Source organism: Sphaerodactylus townsendi, linkage group LG03, assembly GCF_021028975.2.
Source record: "Sphaerodactylus townsendi isolate TG3544 linkage group LG03, MPM_Stown_v2.3, whole genome shotgun sequence".
Classification (NCBI taxonomy): domain Eukaryota; kingdom Metazoa; phylum Chordata; class Lepidosauria; order Squamata; family Sphaerodactylidae; genus Sphaerodactylus; species Sphaerodactylus townsendi.
In genome coordinates this window covers 11868532-11889546 of record NC_059427.1, presented here as the reverse complement: position 1 = coordinate 11889546, position 21015 = coordinate 11868532, and the positions used below count along the sequence as shown (strand labels likewise).

The window sequence follows — 21015 nt, the reverse complement described above, 5'->3', positions numbered from 1 at the left end:
TCAACATTTTTTGTTAAAAGAAACCCCACCCATCCCCTAGAAATGCTGGCAGGGGAGTGGATGGAATTGCTCCTGCCTAGCCGGGGAAAGGTGGGAAGGAGCAGAAAAGCAGAACTTATGATGGACCTTTGCTTGGCCTATGGAGGGTTAATAAAAGTGGGTCAGCATGGCAATGGCCACAGTTATGATGCCTGTGGGTTGCCATGACGCTGGCAGGAATGATTATTACACTGACAGTCCTCCATTTGGCAATAAATCCAGCTGAGCACAGTGGGACTTGCCTCCAAGTAAGTGTACTTAAGGACAGCTGCTTTACATGTGACATAATCCTTGGGGGTTCTGATGAGTTACACAGTGACTGTGAGCTGCAACAAATGGAAGTAGGAGTTGTGGCAAGGGGCAGTGGGTGCTGCCGCTACAGTGGTGGCCAGGGATAGCTCTGTTGTATTTTGCCATGATGGCAGGGGACAGCTGTGATGAGTTTGGTTTATCACTATAAATATTGATATAACCAACATTTGTTTAAAATTATGTGTGTGTATAATTTTAAACTATATATGTATGTGTTTGTGTAAATTATTTTTAAACCGGTGTAGGCTGTAGTGAGAGCTAACGAAGCGTAGTGGTTAAGATGTTGGACTAGGACCTGGGAAATCCAGGTTCAAATATGCACTCATGCCACAGAAGCTTGCTGGGTGACTTTGGGCAACTCATACACTCTCAGTCCTGATCCTGGTAGCATTTGGATGAGAGACCTCCAAGCAGTACCAGGGTCAAGATGCAGAGGTAGGCAATGGCAAACCACCTTCTCCTCCCTTGAAAACTCCATGGGATGGCCATAAGTCAGCTGCAACTTGATGGCAGAAAGAAAAAGGCAATTATGCTGATGGAGATAAGGTTGCCATGGCAGCAGCATCACTTAAACAGGTGTGGTTGCTATGACTACGTCAACAGACTCTGGACTGACAAGCATGTCAGAAACAGAAAAGGGGCGTGTCGTTTGTGGGGTCAGCGGGTTCATTTTTGTTTTGTTTGTTTTCATTTATACTCCGCCTACAGCAACACTGCTGATTGTTTATACAGGCCCCAGGCAGGAAATGACCTTTGACCCTCAATAACTCTTCCTCTTATAAAGGTACACGCACACTACAGCTCCGCGCGGCATCAAACTCCGCCCACCGGTTCGCCCGGAGCATCCGCTTCCTCAACTGGTTAAAGAAAACGTCGATTAAGGTTCGTCCCGCCCACATCTACGCCACGACCAATCATAATCGCCTTGCTAGCAGGCGTGTAGCTAACTGTAGCGTTTTTCAGTCAGTCAATCCCACCCATCCTTGTCGCTTCGTACTTTCTGAGAGGCTCGCATTTCTGTCAATCAAGGACACACCTCTTTTTTCCCGTCACATGAGATTTTATTTTGATCGATGAACTGAGGTGGGGAGAGAACACTCATTGGTGTACACTTCGACAGCCACCTAATGTAGCCAATGAAAAAGTTTCAAACGCCCACACAAAGCTGTAGGCGGGATCAAAAGGAATCTGCGCAATCGACTTCCCTCATACTACAATTGACTGCTCCTCTCTCCAATGAAAAGAAGGAAGGGCGTGAAAGAGCATTGTTAGACCAATCGTTGTTCAGAGGGCGTTTCCAAAAGCCCTCCCGTCGATTAAGTGAGGGCGGAAGATGGCGGCGGCCGGGACGGGTCCGGGAGACCCGGACGGGGGGTCCGAGGGGTCAAATCGCGATCGGAGTGCTTTTGAGTGCAATATCTGTTTGGAGCCCGCAAGAGAAGCAGTCATTGGTCTCTGTGGCCATTTATACTGGTGAGGTTGGAGCGAGGCTGAATAGGGGGTGGTGGTGGAGGAGAGGGGAATGAAGGGGTGTGGTGGAAGGGGGCAAGTAAAATGTATGCAAAAGCGGGTTGCCAGGCTCTGGGCAGAAAGTTGTCCCCATTTTTTTGAAGCCCCCCACCCCTTTTGTAGCATTCTGTTGAGCAGAAACCGAGCTGGTGACTCTTTTCCCCTTCACTTTATTCTCCGATCAGGAAGAACTGCACCTGTTGACCTTCTGCCTGTTTTGGCTGCTGTTCCAAGCACTGAGCCAGACCCAAAGTGTTGTGGTTCATAAAAGGCAGAAAAGGGGATGGATTATGTTGGCGTGAAAGTGCTTTTTTAAAAAGGGTCTGTGTGGGATCTTGTGTCCCGGTGGTGGGTGTCTAGAGCTCTTGCTTTGCAGGTTCAGTCCAAATTGTGCAGGATCACTGGTATCGTTGTGGCTCAATGGACAATACTGCTTTGCACACAAAAGGTGCCAGGTTCAATCCCTGGTGTCGTCCAGTTTTTAAAAAGACCAGGTCAGAGGTGTGGTGGGAAAACCTCTACCCGAAATGCTCCTGTTATTCAGAGCAGATGTCACTGAACTAGGTAATCCCATAATGTGATTCTGTGTAAGGCCGCTTTGTGTGGTCATGGAACCTAATGGTATCCTGCCTAAGAAAGCTTCCCGGTTGCTTTTTTGCCATATATCTGACTAGCTGACGTGGCTCTCCTGTCCTTGATATTATCTTCTTTACATCCCTGTTTGACAATGGGCTATTTGATTGAGCGGGACAGCTAGATTGGCGTCCAGGAGAATCTGAGAAACCAACAAGATGCTCAGCGCGTGAGCTTTTGGGAATCAGCATTTCCATTGTCAGATATAATGTGGGTGTGTGGGTCTTCACTTGATGTTCTGAACACTACTGCACACTGGACACTTACTCCGTATTGGTGCCGGTACCACTGCTGTATGCTGCCATAGGGGCTGTGGCTCAGTGGAAGAGCCTGTACTTTGCATCCGGAAGGCCCCAGATTCGTACATCTCCAGTTAGAAGGACCGGACAGTCAGTGAGGTGAAAGACCTCTTCTTGAGACCCTGGGAAAGAGACCTCCTGCCAGTCTGACTAGGCAGTGTTGACTTTGATGGACCAAGGGAAGGGTTTAGGTCAGTTTAAGACAGTTTCACGAGTGTGACTAGCCAAAGCCTTCTCTATAATGTTCCAGAGCAGGAATCCCACAAGGCCACGCTGTGTTTAAAACCCTCTTCCCTTGGAAATGTCTGAGCAGTGGCGTAGCGCCAAGGGGGCAGGGGGGTGCGCGATGCACCAGGCGCGCACTAGTGCAGGGGCGTGGCAGGGGTGCGGGGCGCACGCATGCCCGGGGCACAGTTTCCCCTTTGTGTGAGACCCTGCCACTTCAGGTGGCAACATATATGTGGCTTTTGATAGCTGTGTACAGGGCAACTACTAAAATGTTAGAAAGAGGGGTTATGATCAGTTAATTGGAATAAAATGAAAGAAGTGGTGCTTACGAACATGGAGCGTGAGGAGGTTCTGTGGATCCTTGGGAGATAATGGATCAGATCACTAAAGAAGGGAGATAATGGATCAGATCACTAAAGAAGGGAGATAATGGATCAGATCACTAAAGAAGGGAGATAATGGATCAGATCACTAAAGGAGTGGACTGAGCTAAGGCAAACTGAACAGGAGGGTTCAAGGGAGGTCATAACTGCCCTCTGTTCTTAGCCACCAAAAGGCAGCTGGACTTTGTGCCCCAACTATATGATGCAGAGGCTCAGGAGAATCTCAAAGGGAGTACATCTAAAATGAGGATTAATGCTGAGCGAGTAATTGGGGTGGGGACAGGGGCCTATCCCAAAGAAAGCAACTTGTTTTTAAATAAAAGTAACAGCCACTGTGATTAGAGAGTCAGACTAGGATCTGAAAGGACCGGGTTCAAATCCCCTCTCTGCCACAAGCTTGCTGGGTAACCTTCAGCTGGTCACTCTCACTCATATTGACATACCTGAATAGTTATTGAGAGGATAAAATGGGGAAGGGAGAGCTCCTTAGAAAAAGAGCAGGGTGAATATAAGAGCGGTCCCAGGGTTTTTATAAAAATCCCCCTTAGTGTTTCAGATAGCTGTTTTTAAAGCCAGCTATGGCTTTGAACCTGTATATCTTTGGATACACAGTGAGACTTGCTTCCAAGTTAACATATATTACATGGTAAAAGGTATGGATTCCATGTCCTTTGAGAAGCAGCTTAAGGGGTTAGGTATGTTTTGTCTGGAGAAGCGAAGGTTAAGGGGTGACACGATAGCCATGTTTAAATATTTGAAGGGATGTCATACTGACGATGGAGCAAGCTTGTTTTCTGTTGCTCCAGAGACTAGGACCATGGTGGCGAACCTATGGCACGGGTGCCAGAGGTGGCACTCAGAGCCCTCTCTGTGGGCACACGTGCACAGAGTTTGTGTTGTGGGGGGGAATTGCACCCACCCCACATCTAGGCTGGCCTGGGCCGCTGGACTTGATGTGCGGGCACCTCAGTGAGCAGGGAGGACTCAGCTGGCGGGGCTGGTGCCTGTACTCCAGGTGGCTGCTGCCTCAAGGGGCGGGGGGGCGGGGGGCGTGCGAGGTGGCAGAGATGCTAGACAGGCGCAGAGCAGCGCATGTGGACTTGCTGGAGGCTACAGCAGGCTGGTCCCTGCTTGAGGGGGTTATTCAGGTTAAACTGCCGCGTTGGCACTTTGCGATAAATAAGTGGGTTTGGGGCTGCAGTTTGGGCACTCGGTCTCGAAAAGGTTCGCCATCACTAGGACAAGGAGTAATGGATTCAAGATGCAGGAAAAGAGATTTTACCTAAACTTCCTGGTGGTAAGGCTGTTCAACAGTGGCATTCACTGTCTCAGAGGGTGGTGCAGTCTCCTTCTTTGGAGTTTTTTAAACAGAGGCTGGATGGCCATATATCAGGAGTGCTTTAACTGTGTGTTCCTGCATGGCAGGGGTTTGGACTTGATGGCCCTTATGGTCTCTTCCAACTTTATGATTCTGTATTGGGGGCACAAAAACTTCCTTCCTGATAAATTACTGGACTACAGCCTATGGCAGTGGTTTCCACTCTTTTTGAGTATGAGGGCCTTTTTTAAACATCCGGAAATTTTGCGGACCCCCGCATTAGCTGTATTATTAGCATCTGTTGATGATAGAAACACCTGATAACAAAATGCTGCTATGAGTTCAGCATCATGTTCAAATGAATATTATATATATAAAGGGGCTTGGACAGATTTATGGAGGAGAAGTCGATTTATGGCTACCAATCTTGATCCTCTTTGATCTGAGATTGCAAATGCCTTAACAGTCCAGGTGCTCGGGAGCAACAGCCACAGAAGGCCATTGCTTTCACATCCTACATGTGAACTCCCAAAGGCACCTGGTGGGCCACTGCGAGTAGCAGAGAGCTGGACTAGATGGACTCTGGTCTGATCCAGCTGGCTTGTTCTTATGTTCTTATATTAATCGCAGTGGCATCTATATTCTTTTGAAAAACGTAATGCATTTAAGTCTGAGACTTGCGTGAGTGCTGTCCATCAGAACAGGCAGTACTGGTCAACAACTTGACACAGTATAAGAAAGCTTCATGTGCTTCTATAGTTTGGGGTTTCTTGGGTCTTCCCTAGCTGTGTTGGTAAAACAGTTAGATTCTAGTCCAGTAGCACTTTACAGAGCAGCAAGATTTTCCGAGTATGAGCTTTTAAGAGTTGAAGCTCCTTTCATGGTTCCTAGAATGATCCTTTTGCTGTTAGTCAGGGAATTTGCTTAGATGCCCTCTGAGCTTTCAGTCCTTGACAGAACAATGGGTGGCCGTTTGTTTGTTTGGATTTTCGCCCTGTTTTTCAGTGGGAAACTCATTCCAAAGGAGCTTGCAGAAGTGAGACTCTTCTGTGAATAGTGATTAAAGTGCTATACAAAATCTCCCTTCTGGAGAGAATTCTCAGTTATGATCAAGGGATGCCTGGCCACTCCCCCTCCCCCCATAGCCTTAGTGGTGGCACAGCCTCTCGTGAAGAGCGGTTCTCCTCATGAGTAGGCAAGCAGCCTTCACTGGCCTGATGCGCGGTTGAGGGGGAATCCAGCTGAGGTGGCCCAGTGCTGTTTGTCTGGATTGGGGCTCAGAGCAGATGAGTCCCCTTGGGGAGGTATGGGCCTGCTGTGGGTAGCAGGCTGGCTGTCATGACCCTCTAACGTTTTAGCCAGGGTCCTGCCATATTCCTTCCTACACAGAGCTCAATGCTGAAGCAGCCTTGAGAATTGCTTTGCTTTCGATTACTCCCTATGCCCTTATCTAGTTCTGCAGCTGCAGGGGAGGGAGGGAGGTTGAGACTGAGTCCCTTCATCCCAGTTCTCACCACCTGCGGAATGTGTGTACGTGTGAGTGTATGACTGTACTTTCCCACCACAGTGAAGGTAAAGGGGGGGGGGGTGAATTGTGTGCCTGACTTATCTATACCGGGGGTTATAATGCTTTGCCTGTTCCACTGTACTCAGTTCTGACAATATTAGTCAACAGCTTTTCTATGCTTGCAATCAATTCGTAAGAATTCTGCTTTCAAAGTACTGACTCATTCATTGGGCAAGTCGGGTTGTGACACTGACAGATGAAGCCCACACAGAGTTGGGAAGGGCATGGCTGCCATGCAGGTGAGCCTGAGGGTGGAGCACAGGTGGAGGGAGGCAGAAACCAATTGGCCATACTGGCAGGGGCTGATGGGATTTGTTGTCCATGAGCGTCTGGAGAGCCGCAGGTTGCAGACCCCTGAATCTAGCAGAACAATTTTTGTCTTTGGAGGAGCCTGGAAGGGGAAGGGAGGCCTAAAAATCAAATCAATCAATAAATAAGCATGTCCAAATAGTAAGGCTATTTTCTCTCTCTTTCTTTCAGCTGGCCTTGCCTTCACCAGGTGAGTCTTTTTGCATCTCTTTCTGGGTATGTGTTTAGAGGGACAGTAAGATGTTTAAGTCTTATATCATCAAGGGACTTATTGTTTTATTTATTTACTGCAGAGGTCTCCAACATGGCGCTGTGGTGCCCACTCATAACTCTGCCCAAGTTCAGTGGCCCTTCTTAATTATTAGTACATTGTGTATCCTAAGATAAAACAATTCTTCCTTGGAAAACCAGCTGGATGTTGAAATGAAGCTCTTATTTGTTTAAGGTACCTTCTAGGACGCTTTTCCTCATCCTGAGAGGAGCTCTTGGAAGGTCATTGAATGTTCACTGCAGTATATTGTCGAAGGCTTTCACGGCCGGAATCACTGGGGTGCTGTGTGGTTTCCGGGCTGTATGGCCGTGTTCCGGCAGCATTCTCTCCTGGAGAGAATGCTGCTAGAACACGTCCATACAGCCCGGAAACTACACAGCACCCCAGTTCACTGCAGTTTTCTGTTTTTATATGAACCATGTTTAGTGGGTACTAGGCAGTATTAGGGGATCTGCCATACTTCCTGCCTTCTGACACCCATATGTTCAGGGCTGGGGGACTGCCATGATCGTAACTGAGACTCCTATTCCTGAAAGAGGTTATCCATCTGTCTGCTGTATAGTGGGGGGTGTGGCAGCTTCTCAAGCTGTAGTTTGCGGAGTTAGCTGAGGGAGGGGGGGTAAGAGCTTTCTCCTCATTCATCATCCTACTTTTCCCACCTAGTGGCTAGAAACACGGCCGGAGCGTCAGGAGTGCCCCGTATGCAAGGCAGGAATCAGCCGCGACAAAGTCATCCCGCTCTACGGTCGTGGCAGCTCGGCCCAGCAGGATCCCAGGTAATCCTTTTCCCACCGGGTTTTCCGTCTTCCTTTCAGTGCTGACAGACCTCCGTACTGCTACACTTCTGAGCTACAGCGGCTGTTTCTTTTGTCCTGGTAGATCAATCGTTCTTATCCCGCAAAATCTCGTGTCATTCAGTCAGCCTCTTGCGGGACTGTTTTATGTCTCCTTTTCAGAGAAAGTGAAGCCGGAGAGGGAGCACATGCAACAAAAGAGCGTAAATTGGTTGGAGGATTACAGAACGCTTTTTTTGAAAGCGCTTTGTAAAAAAAAGAAATTAGATGTCTCCCTCCCTTCCCTGAATCTCCAGTTCTTCTTCTTAAATTAATACATATCCACATTATGACTCACCAATGGACGTGTTGGAGGATGTAAGGAGGACAGCTGGTGTGGTTTGCTGTGTCTGTGTGGAGGGGCCGTGGCTCAGTGGCTCCATTAAAGAGGCACTCACTTTGTGCTCAGAAGGTCCCAGGTTCTCTGGCATCTCCAGTTAAAAGGACTTGGCAGTAGGAAATGTAAAATACTTCTGCTTAAGACCCCGGAGGGCCGCTGCCAGTCAGAGTAGACCAGGGGTCTGCAACCTGTGGCTCTCCAGATGTTCATGGACTACAATTGGCCATGCTGGCAGGGGCTGATGGGAATTGTAGTCCATGAACATCTGGAGAGCCACAGGTTGCAGACCCCTGGAGTAGATAGTACTGAGCTTGAGGAACCCATAATCTGATTCAGTGTAAGGCAGGTGTTCACTGATCATGAGGAAGTTCATATCTTCATTAAAGAGGCGCTAACTACCATCCAGTGGTCTTCGTGAAGCTTCAGCATAAGGTGCCTTTGGGAGCTCACATGCAGGAGGTGAAAGCAATGGCCTTCTGCTGCTGCTCCTGAGCACCTGGTCTGCTAAGGCATTTGCAACCTCAGATCAAAGAGGATCAAGATTGGTAGCCATAGATCGACTTCTCCTCCATAAATCTGTCCAAGCCCTTTTTCAAGCTATCCAGGTTAGTGGCCATCACCACCTCCTGTGGCAGCATATTTGAAACACCAATCACACGTTGTGTGAAAAAAATGTTTTCTTTTATTAGTCCTAATTCTTCCCCTCAGCATTTTCAATGGATGCCCCCTGGTTCTAGTATTGTGAGAAAGAGAGAACAATTCCTCTCTGTCAACATTTTCTACCCCATGCATAATTTTATAGACTTCAATCATATCCCCCCTCAGACGTCTTCTCTTCAAACTAAAGAGTCCCAAACGCTGCAGCCTCTCCTCATAAGGAAGACGCTCCAGTCCCTCAATCATCCTCATTGCCCTTCTCTGCACTTTTTAAATCTCTTCGATATCCTTTTTGAGATGTGGTGACCAGAACTGAACACAGTACTCCAAGTGCGGTCACACCACTGCTTTATATAAGGGCATGGCAATCTTTGCAGTTTTATTCTCAATTCCTTTCCTAATTATCCCCAGCATAGAGTTTGCCTTTTTCACAGCTGCCATGCATTGAGTTGACATTCCCATGGAACTATTGACTAAGATGCCCAAAGCCCTTTCCTGGTCTGTGACTGATAGCACTGACCCCTGACAGCTTTCTGGTGCGACATTGGTCCACTGGCTCTGAAGCTGGTCCTAGTGTTATTGTTTGTTACTGTTTTCAGCATTAAACACTATGTTGACTTTTGCACCTACCATACTGGGTTGTTGTGAGGATAAAATGAGGAAGATCCAACTATGTACTGCTGCTCTGAGGAGGAGAGATAGGAGAAAAGTGGCCAAGCAAAGGACCGCAGGTGTGAGAGGAGGACTCTGTAGGATTGGGCCAAGTTCCCTTACCTGACAAGGTCCTTTTCCTAGCCTAGGGATCTGCAACCTGCGGCTCTCCATATGTTCATGAACTACAAATCCCATCATGCTGGCAGGGGCTGATGGGAATTGTAGTCCATGAACATCTATAGAGCTGCAGGTTGCAGACCCCTAGCCAGTATTGCATCAATGCTTAATAAACTGTGATTCACTGCCCAAAATATAGCAGCGGTTGCTGCTTTAGTTGGCCTTTGGAAGGGTGTTAAACAATGCCATAGAGAAGAGGCTGACCGGTAGCCACAGTAGCTGCTGCGGAACCTCCATGTACAGAGGCAGTGTATCGCTGAATACGAGATGTTGGAATGTGTCAAGCTGCAGAAAAAGCCCGTCCTGCTTGTCTGTTCTGTGAGGGGAAAAAAGGATGTGTCTGTCCTGTGAGGAACACTATTTGTTCTGTGAGGGGAAAAAAGGACACTGAACTAGATGGATCTTTGGCTTGGTCCACCAAGCCCCCCCCCCCCCCCCTCACAGCAGGAACAAAACAGATGAGGCAAAATACTCATTTGTGCCGCTGATGTAGGCGAAGGGCGGGAGCTTAACCGTCAAGCGGTGATAAGAACATAAGAACAAGCCTGCTGTATCAGACCAGACTCCATCTAGTCCAGCTCTCTGCTACTCGCAGTGGCCCACCAGGTGCCTGTGAGAGCTCACATGCAGGATGTGAAAGCAATGGCCTTCTGCGGCTTTTGCTCCCGAGCACCTGGACTGTTAAGGCATTTGCAATCTCAGATCAAAGAGGATCAAGATAGGTAGCCATAAATCAACTTCTCTTCCATAAATCTGTCCAAGCCCCTTTTAAAGCTATCCAGGTTAGTGGCCGCTGGTTCCAGAGACTAACTGAAAAGATTTAAAAATTTGAGAAGCCCCACCCCTTCAGCAGCCTCCACCAATCAGCAGCCCCAGGACAAGGAGAGAAAAGAGAAAACCCCTGTTTAAAATACACTGTTTAAAAGATGTGGCTTTGAGAAAAGCCCTCTGTAAAGAAAAACCAGAGCCCTTTCTGGCCCACTGCTCTTCTCCACTGCTCCTCTTCTCTGCTGGTTCCAGAGACTAACTGAAAAGATTTAAAAATTTGATAAGCTTTCTACGCACCAAGTTTCCACCCTTAGGATCTCTGACATAGCGTGGCTGGATCTTTCTCTGCCAGAGAGCCATAGGAGGCAGCATTAACTTTTGAATGTTATTGCATATGTTCCCCTCCTTTCTCCTCAGTGGGGACCCAACACAGATGACATTGTTCTCCTCGCCTCTCTTTTAGCCTCACAACAGCCCCACAAGGTAGGTTAGGCTAAGAAGTGTGTGACTGGTTCAGTCATGTGAGCTTCCGTGGCAGACTGTGAATTCAGGCCTGGAGCTCTCAGGTTGTCGTCTGGCCTTATAACCGCTACACTAGACTGCCTCTGTCGGGTGGACTTGTGTTCTGAGCTTCTGCGTTCATGTGTGCATGCTGGGATCCAGCTCATGTGAACGCTGTGGTTTTTGCCAAGGGGCAGAACTTGGCTTCCTTTCTTTAAATCACGAATCGAGACTCTAGTCCTCGGGAAGGACGTGCTTGGAAGCACACTTGGGCAGCGTGAAGATTCCTTGCAGTTCACGGGTGCAAAACATGGAACACGCTGTGTAAAATAAGCAGGTCTTGCATAGTTCATCTGAATTTGGGGAACAGGGACAGGATGCAGAGTTTGGGTTGTAGGCCCCACTTGGCCCTGTGTAGTGTGGAAAGCAGAGGGGCTGAAGGCACAGTTGCAGTGCCCGTTTGTCTGTTTCCTCACAGGTTGAAGACACCTCCCCGGCCACGGGGGCAGCGGCCGGAGCCCGAGTCCCGAGGGGTGAGTGTAGTGTGTCATCAGCCCCCTGCTCCCCTGTGTCTCTCCAGTTACATTCTGCTCGTCCTTCAAAGCGCGTGTGGCTGTCACTACGGTCCTCTCCCAACAACAACACTGTGAGATAGGTTAGCCTGAGAGCTTCGTGGCTGAGTGGGGGCATGAACTCCCACCCTCCTGAGCTTTAGCCCAACCCTCTGACCACTAGGCTGCACCCCCATCCTCCGTCTCAGCAGAAGCTCTTCTTTTGGCAACAGACTGGTAACTCTTCCTCCTCCACCCCCTTCCTCTCTCACTGGCAGGGCGTGGGCGGCTTCCCCGATGCAGCCACCGGCTTCCATATGGCGTTCGGCATCGGCGCGTTCCCCTTTGGGTTTTTTGCTACCGGCTACAGTGGCCCGGGAGAAAGAGCAGGTAAGCTTCTGCTTTCAAAGCAGGTAAGGCGGCGAGCTTATCTGTACCCTTTCATGTGCTTCCTTTCAATTACGTTTTGGTTCATTGTGAAGAGTTTGACCTGGTCGGCTCTGTTTTGGAGCAGATCTGACTTGGCTTTTTGCTCGCTGCATTGTGGAGCGGTGTCTGGCGTCTGCACCAATTCCCATCACGCCGCTCTTGAAGGAGGCGTTTCTCCTGCTGAACCACCACGAAGCGATAAGAGCCTGCAAATAGGTCAAATGCATTTTGATCTGACGACCGCTCTTAAAGCCAAGTAACGTCCTGAAGAGAATAGATTGTACCATGGTCAGCCACTCGATTGTGTGTGCTCACAAGCATGCCGTGTGCACATCCTGTCCGAGGGCTGCTCGTGCCCAACTTAACGGTTGGCCGTGCCGCCTCCTTCCCTTGGTCTGTCCCAGTATCAGTGGCTCGTGTGCTGGCACTTTTCAATCCATGTTCAACCAGTTGGAATGTTCATAAAGCGTTCCCTGACTCCTCAGTTGCTAAGCCAATGGCTGGGAAGGGATTATTTTTCAAACAGCTGCAAACAGAATTCTTGGAGCCAATCGTGGGACGCGTTTCATAGAGTTTGGCTGACACTTCAAAAGGTGCGCAAGCATTGGGACGGGGCTGACCCATGATCTGTCGTCCTACCCTGTTTCCCCGAATATAAGACATCTCCTAAAAATAAGACATAGTAGAGGTTTTGCTGAAGTGCGAAATATAAGGCATCCCCCGAAAGTAAGACGTAGCAAAGATTTTGTTTGGAAGCAGGCCCGACGAACAGAACACAGAAAAATAAGACATCCCCTGAAAATAAGACATAACGCATCTTTGGGAGCAAAAATTAATATAAGACACTGTCTTATAAGACACTGTCTTATATTCCCTTAGTCTGTCCCAGTATCAGTCATCTGCTGGCACTTTTCAATCCAGGTTCAGCCATATAAGACACTGTCTTATATAAGACACTGTCTTATATTCGGGGAAACACAGTATCACAACGTTTACTTGGCAGACCGTGTTCATTGGACGGTTTGCCGCTGTCCTTCCCAGACATCTACACTTGGCCCCCAGCAAGCTGGGCACTCATTTTATTGCAGCACACCTCTCTGTGCCATGGGTAAGTTCTCATGGCTGACACATACCTTATAGGTATTTTTTCCTTTTCTGTCTTGATTGGGAGGAGGTAGGACACATCACCTCCTCTGCTTGTGCCCTTCAATTTGGTACCTCTCTGTAAGACCCTGACCAATTATCCAAAAAGTCTTTGACTTAAGAACATAAGAACAAGCCAGCTGGATCAGACCAGAATCCATCTAGTCCAGCTCTCTGCTACTCGCAGTGGCCCACCAGGTGCCTTTGGGAGCTCACATGCAGGATATGAAAGCAATGGCCTTCTGCGGATGTTGCTCCTGAGCACCTGGTCTGTTAAGGCATTTGCAATCTCAGATCAAGGAGGATCAAGATTGGTAGCCATAGATCGACTTCTCCTCCATAAATCTGTCCAAGCCCCTTTTAAAGCTATCCAGGTTAGTGGCCATCACCACCTCCTGTGGCAGCATATTCCAAACACCAATCACAAGTTGTGTGAAGAAGTGTTTAAGAAGACTTAAAAAAGGGTGGAGCCATTTCCCAAAACATCGCCACACTGAAGGTTGACCACGGAACACAAAAAACGTAGTTCTATCTTGAAGACCGACAATGCTTATTGCAGCATGAGCTTTCGTGGCTCACAGGCCACTTTGTGGGATAGTTTCAGAGGGTAGCCGTGCTCAGTAGAAGTCAGTTTCAATGCTCTTCCTGCGGCTGCCAGGTGTGGTCGTGGCAGAGCAGACGTAGCATTTGGTGACGGCTACCTGGTGTTCAAATCTAACCTCCTTCTCCATCCCTCTTTCTGCGCAGAGGCGGATATTGTCAGGCCCTCGAGCTGGCAGGATTCTCTGTTTCTCTTCATCGCCATCTTCTTTTTCTTCTGGCTGCTGAGCATCTGACCGGATCCTGCTGGACTTGCCCTACTCTAAAGACTTCAGAACTGGACATGAGGGCTTTGATACGAGGGGGGGGGAGGAGAAGGGGAGGCCAGAGGGGGGGGGGAGCTCTCTCCAAGTTGCACAGGCTGGGCAGGAGGGGTCATGAGGATGTAATTTAGGCATGACGTTTCTCTGGCAGCCCCTCCCCCCCCCCACAAGTGTGTGTGTTCCCATCTAAAGCAGAATTAAAGTATGTAATAGGACTACTTTGGAGATTCGAAAGGGGAGGGAGGGGGGAGAGTCCCGTGAGTTAATCAAGAGGGGGGAATCTTCTTATTCTCAAACAGAAGAACGGTTCTTCCCCCTTTTGATTTTTTTTGCGGGCAGGGGAGCTCAGTCGGAAAGATTTGGGAGGGCGTGAAGGGGGGCGGCCGTCTGTTTCTCGGAGGACTGCATTTCGGCCCTCCAGATGCTGTGCTGCTCATCCGCTACTTGCACATCTGTGGGGGTGGAGGGTTTGCAGCCTTGGTTTATTGTCGCTACAGGTGATTCCTAAGGGAGAGCGTAAGAGGGCTGATGGGCAGTTTTTCTTGGACGTCGTGCTCCGTTGTTGCGTTTATCCCCCTTCACTGTAGTTTGTGGCTTACATGCCGTCCATTGCTGGAGCGGGCACCGTACAGAAACTGGAAGTGCCCTTTGCCCCATCTCTTACATGGTTGTAACTCATGAGGGACAGGGGTTTGGTTGGGTGGAGGGAATGTCCCTTTTCTCTCCATAAATGCACATGTCCAAAAACTTATGCAGAGTGGGGACAATGACAGAAAGATGGAGGTATTCAGCGGAGCAGGGGAGTCATTCTTAGAAGCCCCCCAAATTGGCACATCTGTCCTGCCATTCCAGTTGCCAACCACTGGATTATGAATAGCTTTGGCATGTACGATCCACCCCCCCCCCCCCCAAAATATGGTAACAGAGGCCCCTCATAGCTTGTTCTCTGGAACATGAGAGTTTTTCTGCTGTTGCAAAGAGGCCAGCTAGTCGAGTTGGAACAGTGAATTACAGGGTGGTATTCTGTTTGTGGGTGCAGTAGGGTGGGGGGGGGGTTCATCATGTCTGGGGGTGGGGGGGAGATCCCAGTTTTGGGCTGTGGCACGTTGGGAGATATCTTTTTTCCTCAAATGACAGTATTTCATGGTCCAGAAGTCTCTGTGAAAATTCAACTTTTTTTTTTTGAGTGAATGAGCAGAAATTTGGTGTAAATTTAATCGATGCTGTAATTAAATTAACCACGATTCTTATTCCTGGTGCTGGAATGGGTGTTTGTTTTTTTAAATTAGAGATGTGTACGACAGAGAGAACCTCACACGTGGATAGCAAGTTGCTTATTTTGCTTGAACTGACTCTGCCATTTGAGAAAGAGGAAGACATACAATTGCCTCTTGATTCTTTACAACATAGGTGTCAAACTCGCGGCCCTCCAGATGTTATGGACTACAGTTCCCATCATCCCCTGCCAGCATCATGCTGCAGGGGATGATGGGAACTGTAGTCCATGACATCTGGAGGGCCGCGAGTTTGACACCTGTTCTTTACAACCTTCTCTCCTTCTCCCCCGATATTCTCCGGTGCTTCCTCAGGCATTGAATACGTATTTTTTTTACCTCATAGCAGCCAAGGGTTATCTTCTTGTCGCAGCACCTGTTCATAGACCTAGTTCTCTTCCCCAGTCTGTTTTGAGACACCTGCGTGCTCTTCCTTTCCAGTGTTTGCTTTTTATTTTGGCACTGTTCCCTCTCTCAGAGAGCCTCACTGGCTGCTTTCCATCTGTCTTTTTTTTTCTTCTTCACAGTTGTCTGCCTGACCCATCTAGAGTTAGTATTTTAAGACCATCTTGGCTACTAGATTCTGCCGCCCAGCCCGGTTGGTTCTGCCACCTGTCCTCTGGAAACAGAGGCCCCTTCCGCATTGTCGGAGTCGACCTTAGATCGACTTGAGTCTGACCCAAGTCCTCCGCCCAGATGTAGCGTCGGACTCGTGTCTGACTCGACTTACCCCCCTCGCCGTTGAATTTCTGAGCTCTACTGGGGAGTTGAGTCGACTGGCGGACTCGGGTTGCGCTCGAGCCGAAGCCGACGGAGTGCGGAATCTCCGTCGACTCGACTCTGCCATGTAGCCAATCACAGCTAAGTATTTCGCCCATGCGCAGAAGGGGAGACTCGTGGCGGTGCGAAAAGCTTTGGGCATGCACCCAACGGGGGACTCAGAAACCAATCGGAACGCAGTGCAGGGAGGTGGTCCCGCACTCTGCACTCGGCTCCGGAGACACGAGTCAAGTTGCCAGCGTAGGAACGGGAGGTGACTCGAAAGCTGAGGTAACGACTCCACCGGCATGGGCGAGTCTAACCTGAGTCGCCCTCGCGGTGTCCGGAAGCGATGTTCCACAGAGTTCCCTTAAGCTGCAGGTCTCATGACAGCATAGGAAACACAACTGGGGAATTCTATTCCTGGAGCTGGGTGGATTTGTTCAGAAGACAATTCCCGCCCCATGGTAGAATGCCTGACACACCCACACCTCTCCCTTAAGCCTAGGCCCGTGGTGGCGAACCTTTGGCACTCCAGATGTTATGGACCACAATACCCATCAGCCCCTGGTCATCAGCCAATTGGTCATGCTGGCAGGGGCTGATGGGAATTGTAGTCCATAACATCTGGAGTGCCAAAGGTTCACCACCACTGACCTAGGCCCTCAGGAATGCCCCCAAAAGTTTCATCTGCAAACCAGGTAGCTCCTTCAAGCGAGCCTGGCTGCATGAAGAGAGAGGCTGAACTTCAGCTGGGGGGCCATTGTAGGCCAAACGTTCTTGGAGGGGAAATATTTTAATTTTAATGCCTCAAAGTAGAAATAATGGAGAACTGCCAGTGGAAAAAATATACTTTATTGAATAGGCCAAAAAAATGTACAAGTGAGGGAGTTGTTGTGGGAGGGGATATGTAGAGACGTACAGATTGGTTTTTACCTCTTCAGGTGTAAAGCCTAGCCCCCCCCCCACCACCACCACCACCACCACACCCCGGCTAAATTCCACCCACTGGGGCTCCGTACCTATAACGTTCTCTGGGGATCGCTTTGTTCACTGATTCAGAAGTCTGGTGTGTCCGTCCCCCCCCCCCCCCAAATCTTGTGGAAGTTGGAGGGGGAAGGTGTGACTTCATAGCAACAATTCAACAGGTAAAGTTCCCTTCCCAGTATTTCTATTGCCAAAATAGCTGATGGGACCGAAGCGCATTCTTATTCTCTGCAGACCGAGCAGAAGAGCCATGCACACACTCTTTGACCTAGTGGGAGAGCTCACTTAGCCTGAAAGATGCCGCTTTTGTTCTTTGGAAGTAGAAAGAGAGGTGTGGGGTTGTTCGGTAGCAAGAAAAGCTTTTTCTGAGCATAGGGGAAAATGGCAGTTTGGGGGAAGAGAAACTGATCAAGCACAAAATGGTGCGCAGGTTACAGTGGATGAGTTTAATGCTATTACGCTGTATATTTTTTAAAAAGCTATACTTCCAAAACAGGCAAATGATTTTGCGATCTCAATCATGGGAAATGCGTGTGGGGAGGGGGATTGCGGCGTGTGCTTCTTTTCCCTCTAAATCTCTTGCCCCTCTCCAACTGGAGGGAACATCGTTGAAGTGTAAGACCCAACTGGCATACACAAAAAATAATTTGCTTTTGTCGTTCCATTAATCTGATTTGTGTCTGCAGTCGCACAAAAAAGATTAAAACGCCCACTTTTGTCAACAAATATTTCCTGGGAAAGAGTGAAGATTTTTGGTCACTTTACCTGTCCTGCTTCGGTAGATGGTGTTAAAGTCAGTAAATCTGAACATGTGACCCTGTGCTTTAAAAGCATTTACTTCCACCTGGAGTCTTATACCCGCTCTTACCTTTGGAAACATCCCCATATAGCTCCAGCCTTCACCACAATCCTGCCTGTACATACCATGTTTCCCCGAAAATAAGAGTGTCTTATATTAATTTTTGCTCCCAAAGATGCGCTATGTCTTATTTTCAGGGGATGTCTTATTTTTCTGTGTTCTGTTCGTCAGGCATGCTTCCAACCAAAAACTTTGCTACGTCTTACTTTCGGGGGATGCTTTATATTTAGCACTTCAGCAAAACCTCTACTACGTCTTATTTTCAGAGGATGTCTTATTTTGGGGGAAACAGGGTACTTGGGAATAAGGCCCATTGAAATGGGTGGGACTTCCTGCTAAGTAAACACAGCCAGGATTCGGATGTGTGTGGTTGAATGGAGACTGTAGACAAAATTGTTTAAGTGATTTCTCCATTTCCACAGAACAACCTGGGGGAGTGGCAGCACCAGAGATTTCCCTCAACAAACTATAATTCCCAGGACTCGGGGGCTGGTATAGAATGGTGGCATGGCGTGTATATGTGTATTTATAATGTTAATATTTCCCTAAGTAATCATCATCTCAGTGCTCCATTTGGTAAGGATTTTCTCACAATGCCCGTACCCTCCCCCCCATCAAATGATTGCAGATTTCATACTCTCCAGCCCTTCTGCTGTTCAGCAATAACATGCTTGTACAATGCTCTTAAATGTATTTCACGCTATGCAATACTTCCACTCCCACCGCTGCCGTATGTTTCTCTTCCACTGTGAGTTGTGTGGGTTTTTCACTCCGTGTTTGAAAGGACCCCTAATTACGGTCGCCTGTTTCTGATTTCAAAATATTGGCGAGTGTCGTGGGGAATGCAGTTACAGAAGTTACAGGAGCCGGGCAGGTTTCAGAAAAAGACCCGAGAGCAAAACGGGTTCTCCTGGTTCTTGCAGTTTGCTTAGGGTTGTTAACAGGCCCTTGGAGCACGGGGGGTGGGGTGGGGGGTTATCCTTCTCTTTAAAGAGAGGCTTAATGGGGGTGTCCTTTGCTCTCAGGCCATGAAAAGCTTCAATTGCGCATTAAAGGGCATTTTCGCACGTGCAGAATCATGCACTTTCAATCCACTTTCACAATTGTTTGCAAGTGGATTTTGCTATTTCGCACCGTAAAATCCGGCTGCAAAGTGGATTGAAAGTACATTATTCTGCATGTGCAAAAGTGCCCAAAGGATGTTCTTCGCCAGACTTGTTGGTAACCAGAGATGGTGGCTTGAGTTTGCTTGTGTTTTAGCACAGTGTTGTCGGCATGTGGGTTTTAAGAAGAAGAAGAAGAGTTTGGATTTATATCCCCCCTTTCTCTCCTGTAAGGAGACTCAAAGGGGCTTACAGTCTCCTTGGCCTTCCCCCCTCACAACGAATACCCTGTGAGGTGAGTGGGGCTGAAAGAGCTCCTAAAAAGCTGTGACTAGCCCAAGGTCACCCAGCTGGCATGTGTGGGAGTGCACAGGCTAACCTGAATTCCCCAGATAAGCCTCCACAGCTCAAGCGGCAGAGTGGGGAATCAAACCCGGTTCCTCCAGATTAGAATGCACCTGCTCTTAACCACTACACCACTACTGCTCCTTTAGCCAAGCTCTAAAGGTCCTTTACACTGGAATTGCCAGTGGGTCAAGCTGGTATCCTTCACACTTCCTCTGGCAAAGAGCTACAGCATTCTGCCATTACCAGCCCTATTTGAACTGTCCACGGAAAGGGGGCAAGGAGAGAATTCAAGTACTCTGCTGCTCTGTGCACCAGCTTGAGAGAGAATAAAATGGCGGGGCGGGGGGCTGAACTCAACAACCTGTGGAGGTGCATGGATGGTAGGACTTGTGCATGCACACTGTGACAATTCTACTGTTTTACTCGAAAGCATTTTAGCTGTACTAAAAAAGCAAATCTCACAAAGCAGTCCAAGCTTTTATGCACACAAAATATGGCAAAAGCGTGTTTTTTTCCCCGTCCATTTTGACTGGCAACTTATCCAGCATTATTCTCTTCTTCCGAATCCTGTTGCTAGAGCTGTGCATCATTTTAACTCTCCCACGTTACCTCACTGCTGCTATCCTTTGCCATTTCTCTTCACGCTTGTTTGGGGGAGCCGTATATTTTTCAAAGTGTCACAACGGCTGGAAATCCCCCAAAAAACGGCAGAAACCCACGTGTTGCATTTCTGCCTGCTAACCACTTAATTAGCAGTTTCTTGCGCGGAGAGAAAATGGCAACTCATGAAACCCACCTTGGTTGTAAAGTTTTGTATAATCACTAATACAGTACCAGATTTGCCAAATTAACTCCCTCCCGCCCCGCAGGCAAGTCCCATTTCCCTACATGTCAGCTGTTATATTTAAATTTATGACCCTAGGATCCTTTGCAGTCGATGGCCAACATTTAAGACTACTGCTGGCCTTAGGGTTGTATCAGTGGCTTTTCACCAGTTTCTACAACTTTTGAAATTTCCAGGCTTCTTTCCTTAGGGTTTTTATAATCAGTCGTCGTAAACTTTATCAAATCGTGTCCCTCTAGCTTGAGAAAAATCCTCTAAACCTCTGCTCCCTCGAAAAACACCAGAGTGATTTGAATTGGCCTCCGTAGCCGGTAGCAGTTGTACTGCAGGCAATAACGTCAATAAGACCAGTGGCGTATCTGCCTAGGGACAAGGGGTACCCCTTGTCCCCAGGCGCCACTCTTCTGGTCACGTAGGGGGTGCGAAATTGGCCCCCCCACATGACCAGGAAGTTCTGCTGTCTCGTCGTCCTCGCGTGCCTCGACCCCGTCCGAGGCACGCAAAAACGATGAGACGGCAGGACTTCCTGCTGCCTCCAAGCACCCTCAACCACGCCCTGGACTCCCCCACCCCTTCCTGCTCCCCAAGCCCCACCCCCAGGCCTCAGTGCTTATAAAAGAAGGTCTCTGAGGCCGGAACTTCAGTCTCTTCTGGCCTGCCCAGAGGGGAGGTCAGAAGAGGCTACTGGCTGGGAGCCCAGCCGGCAGGGGGAGTCTGGGAGGGGAGGTAGGCACCCTAGACCTTGCCCATGCCCATGGTGACATGGGCGGGGTCGAGGGCAGTGGGGGGGGCAGAGCCTGGGGGCGTCCTGGAGACAATTTGTCTCCGGGCGCCATTTATCCCTGGTACGCCTCTGAATAAGACCAATATTTCCAATACAGGCCTTTTACCACTTGTGTGGTAAGAATTTAAGCAGGTGCAAATTCTCCTATCAGAAATGTGTTGATCAGAGAAATATTCCCACTGTGGCTGAGTTTATTAAGCCTGTTCTGCAGTGATTGAAAGTACTGGAATGCGGCCCAAATTGAAAGCAGGCGAGCCTAAATCCCAGGAAGAA

At 48.7% G+C, this 21015-nt stretch overlaps 2 protein-coding genes across 2 annotated transcripts in view; one reads left to right on the top strand and one right to left on the bottom strand.

The window, feature by feature from the left end:
- LOC125428885 (zinc finger protein 271-like) overlaps positions 1-21015 on the bottom strand; it is a 1035007-nt gene that overhangs the window by 952734 nt on the left and 61258 nt on the right. The window lies entirely within an intron of this gene.
- Positions 1667-15034, top strand: RNF5 (ring finger protein 5). Its single transcript, XM_048489565.1, has 6 exons — positions 1667-1824; positions 6769-6787; positions 7532-7644; positions 11277-11331; positions 11628-11739; positions 13669-15034. Exons 1-6 carry the CDS (start codon positions 1685-1687, stop codon positions 13755-13757), a joined length of 528 nt encoding a protein of 175 aa, XP_048345522.1. The 5' UTR covers positions 1667-1684; the 3' UTR covers positions 13758-15034.

Bases quoted from the DNA above. Each gene is read 5' to 3' on its own strand.
- RNF5 (XM_048489565.1), top strand. From the start codon at position 1,685: ATGGCGGCGGCCGGGACGGGTCCGGGAGACCCGGACGGGGGGTCCGAG. The intron at 7,645-11,276 runs GTAATCCTTTTC...GTTTCCTCACAG, and splicing joins TCGGCCCAGCAGGATCCCAG to GTTGAAGACACCTCCCCGGC. The intron at 11,740-13,668 runs GTAAGCTTCTGC...CTTTCTGCGCAG, and splicing joins TGGCCCGGGAGAAAGAGCAG to AGGCGGATATTGTCAGGCCC.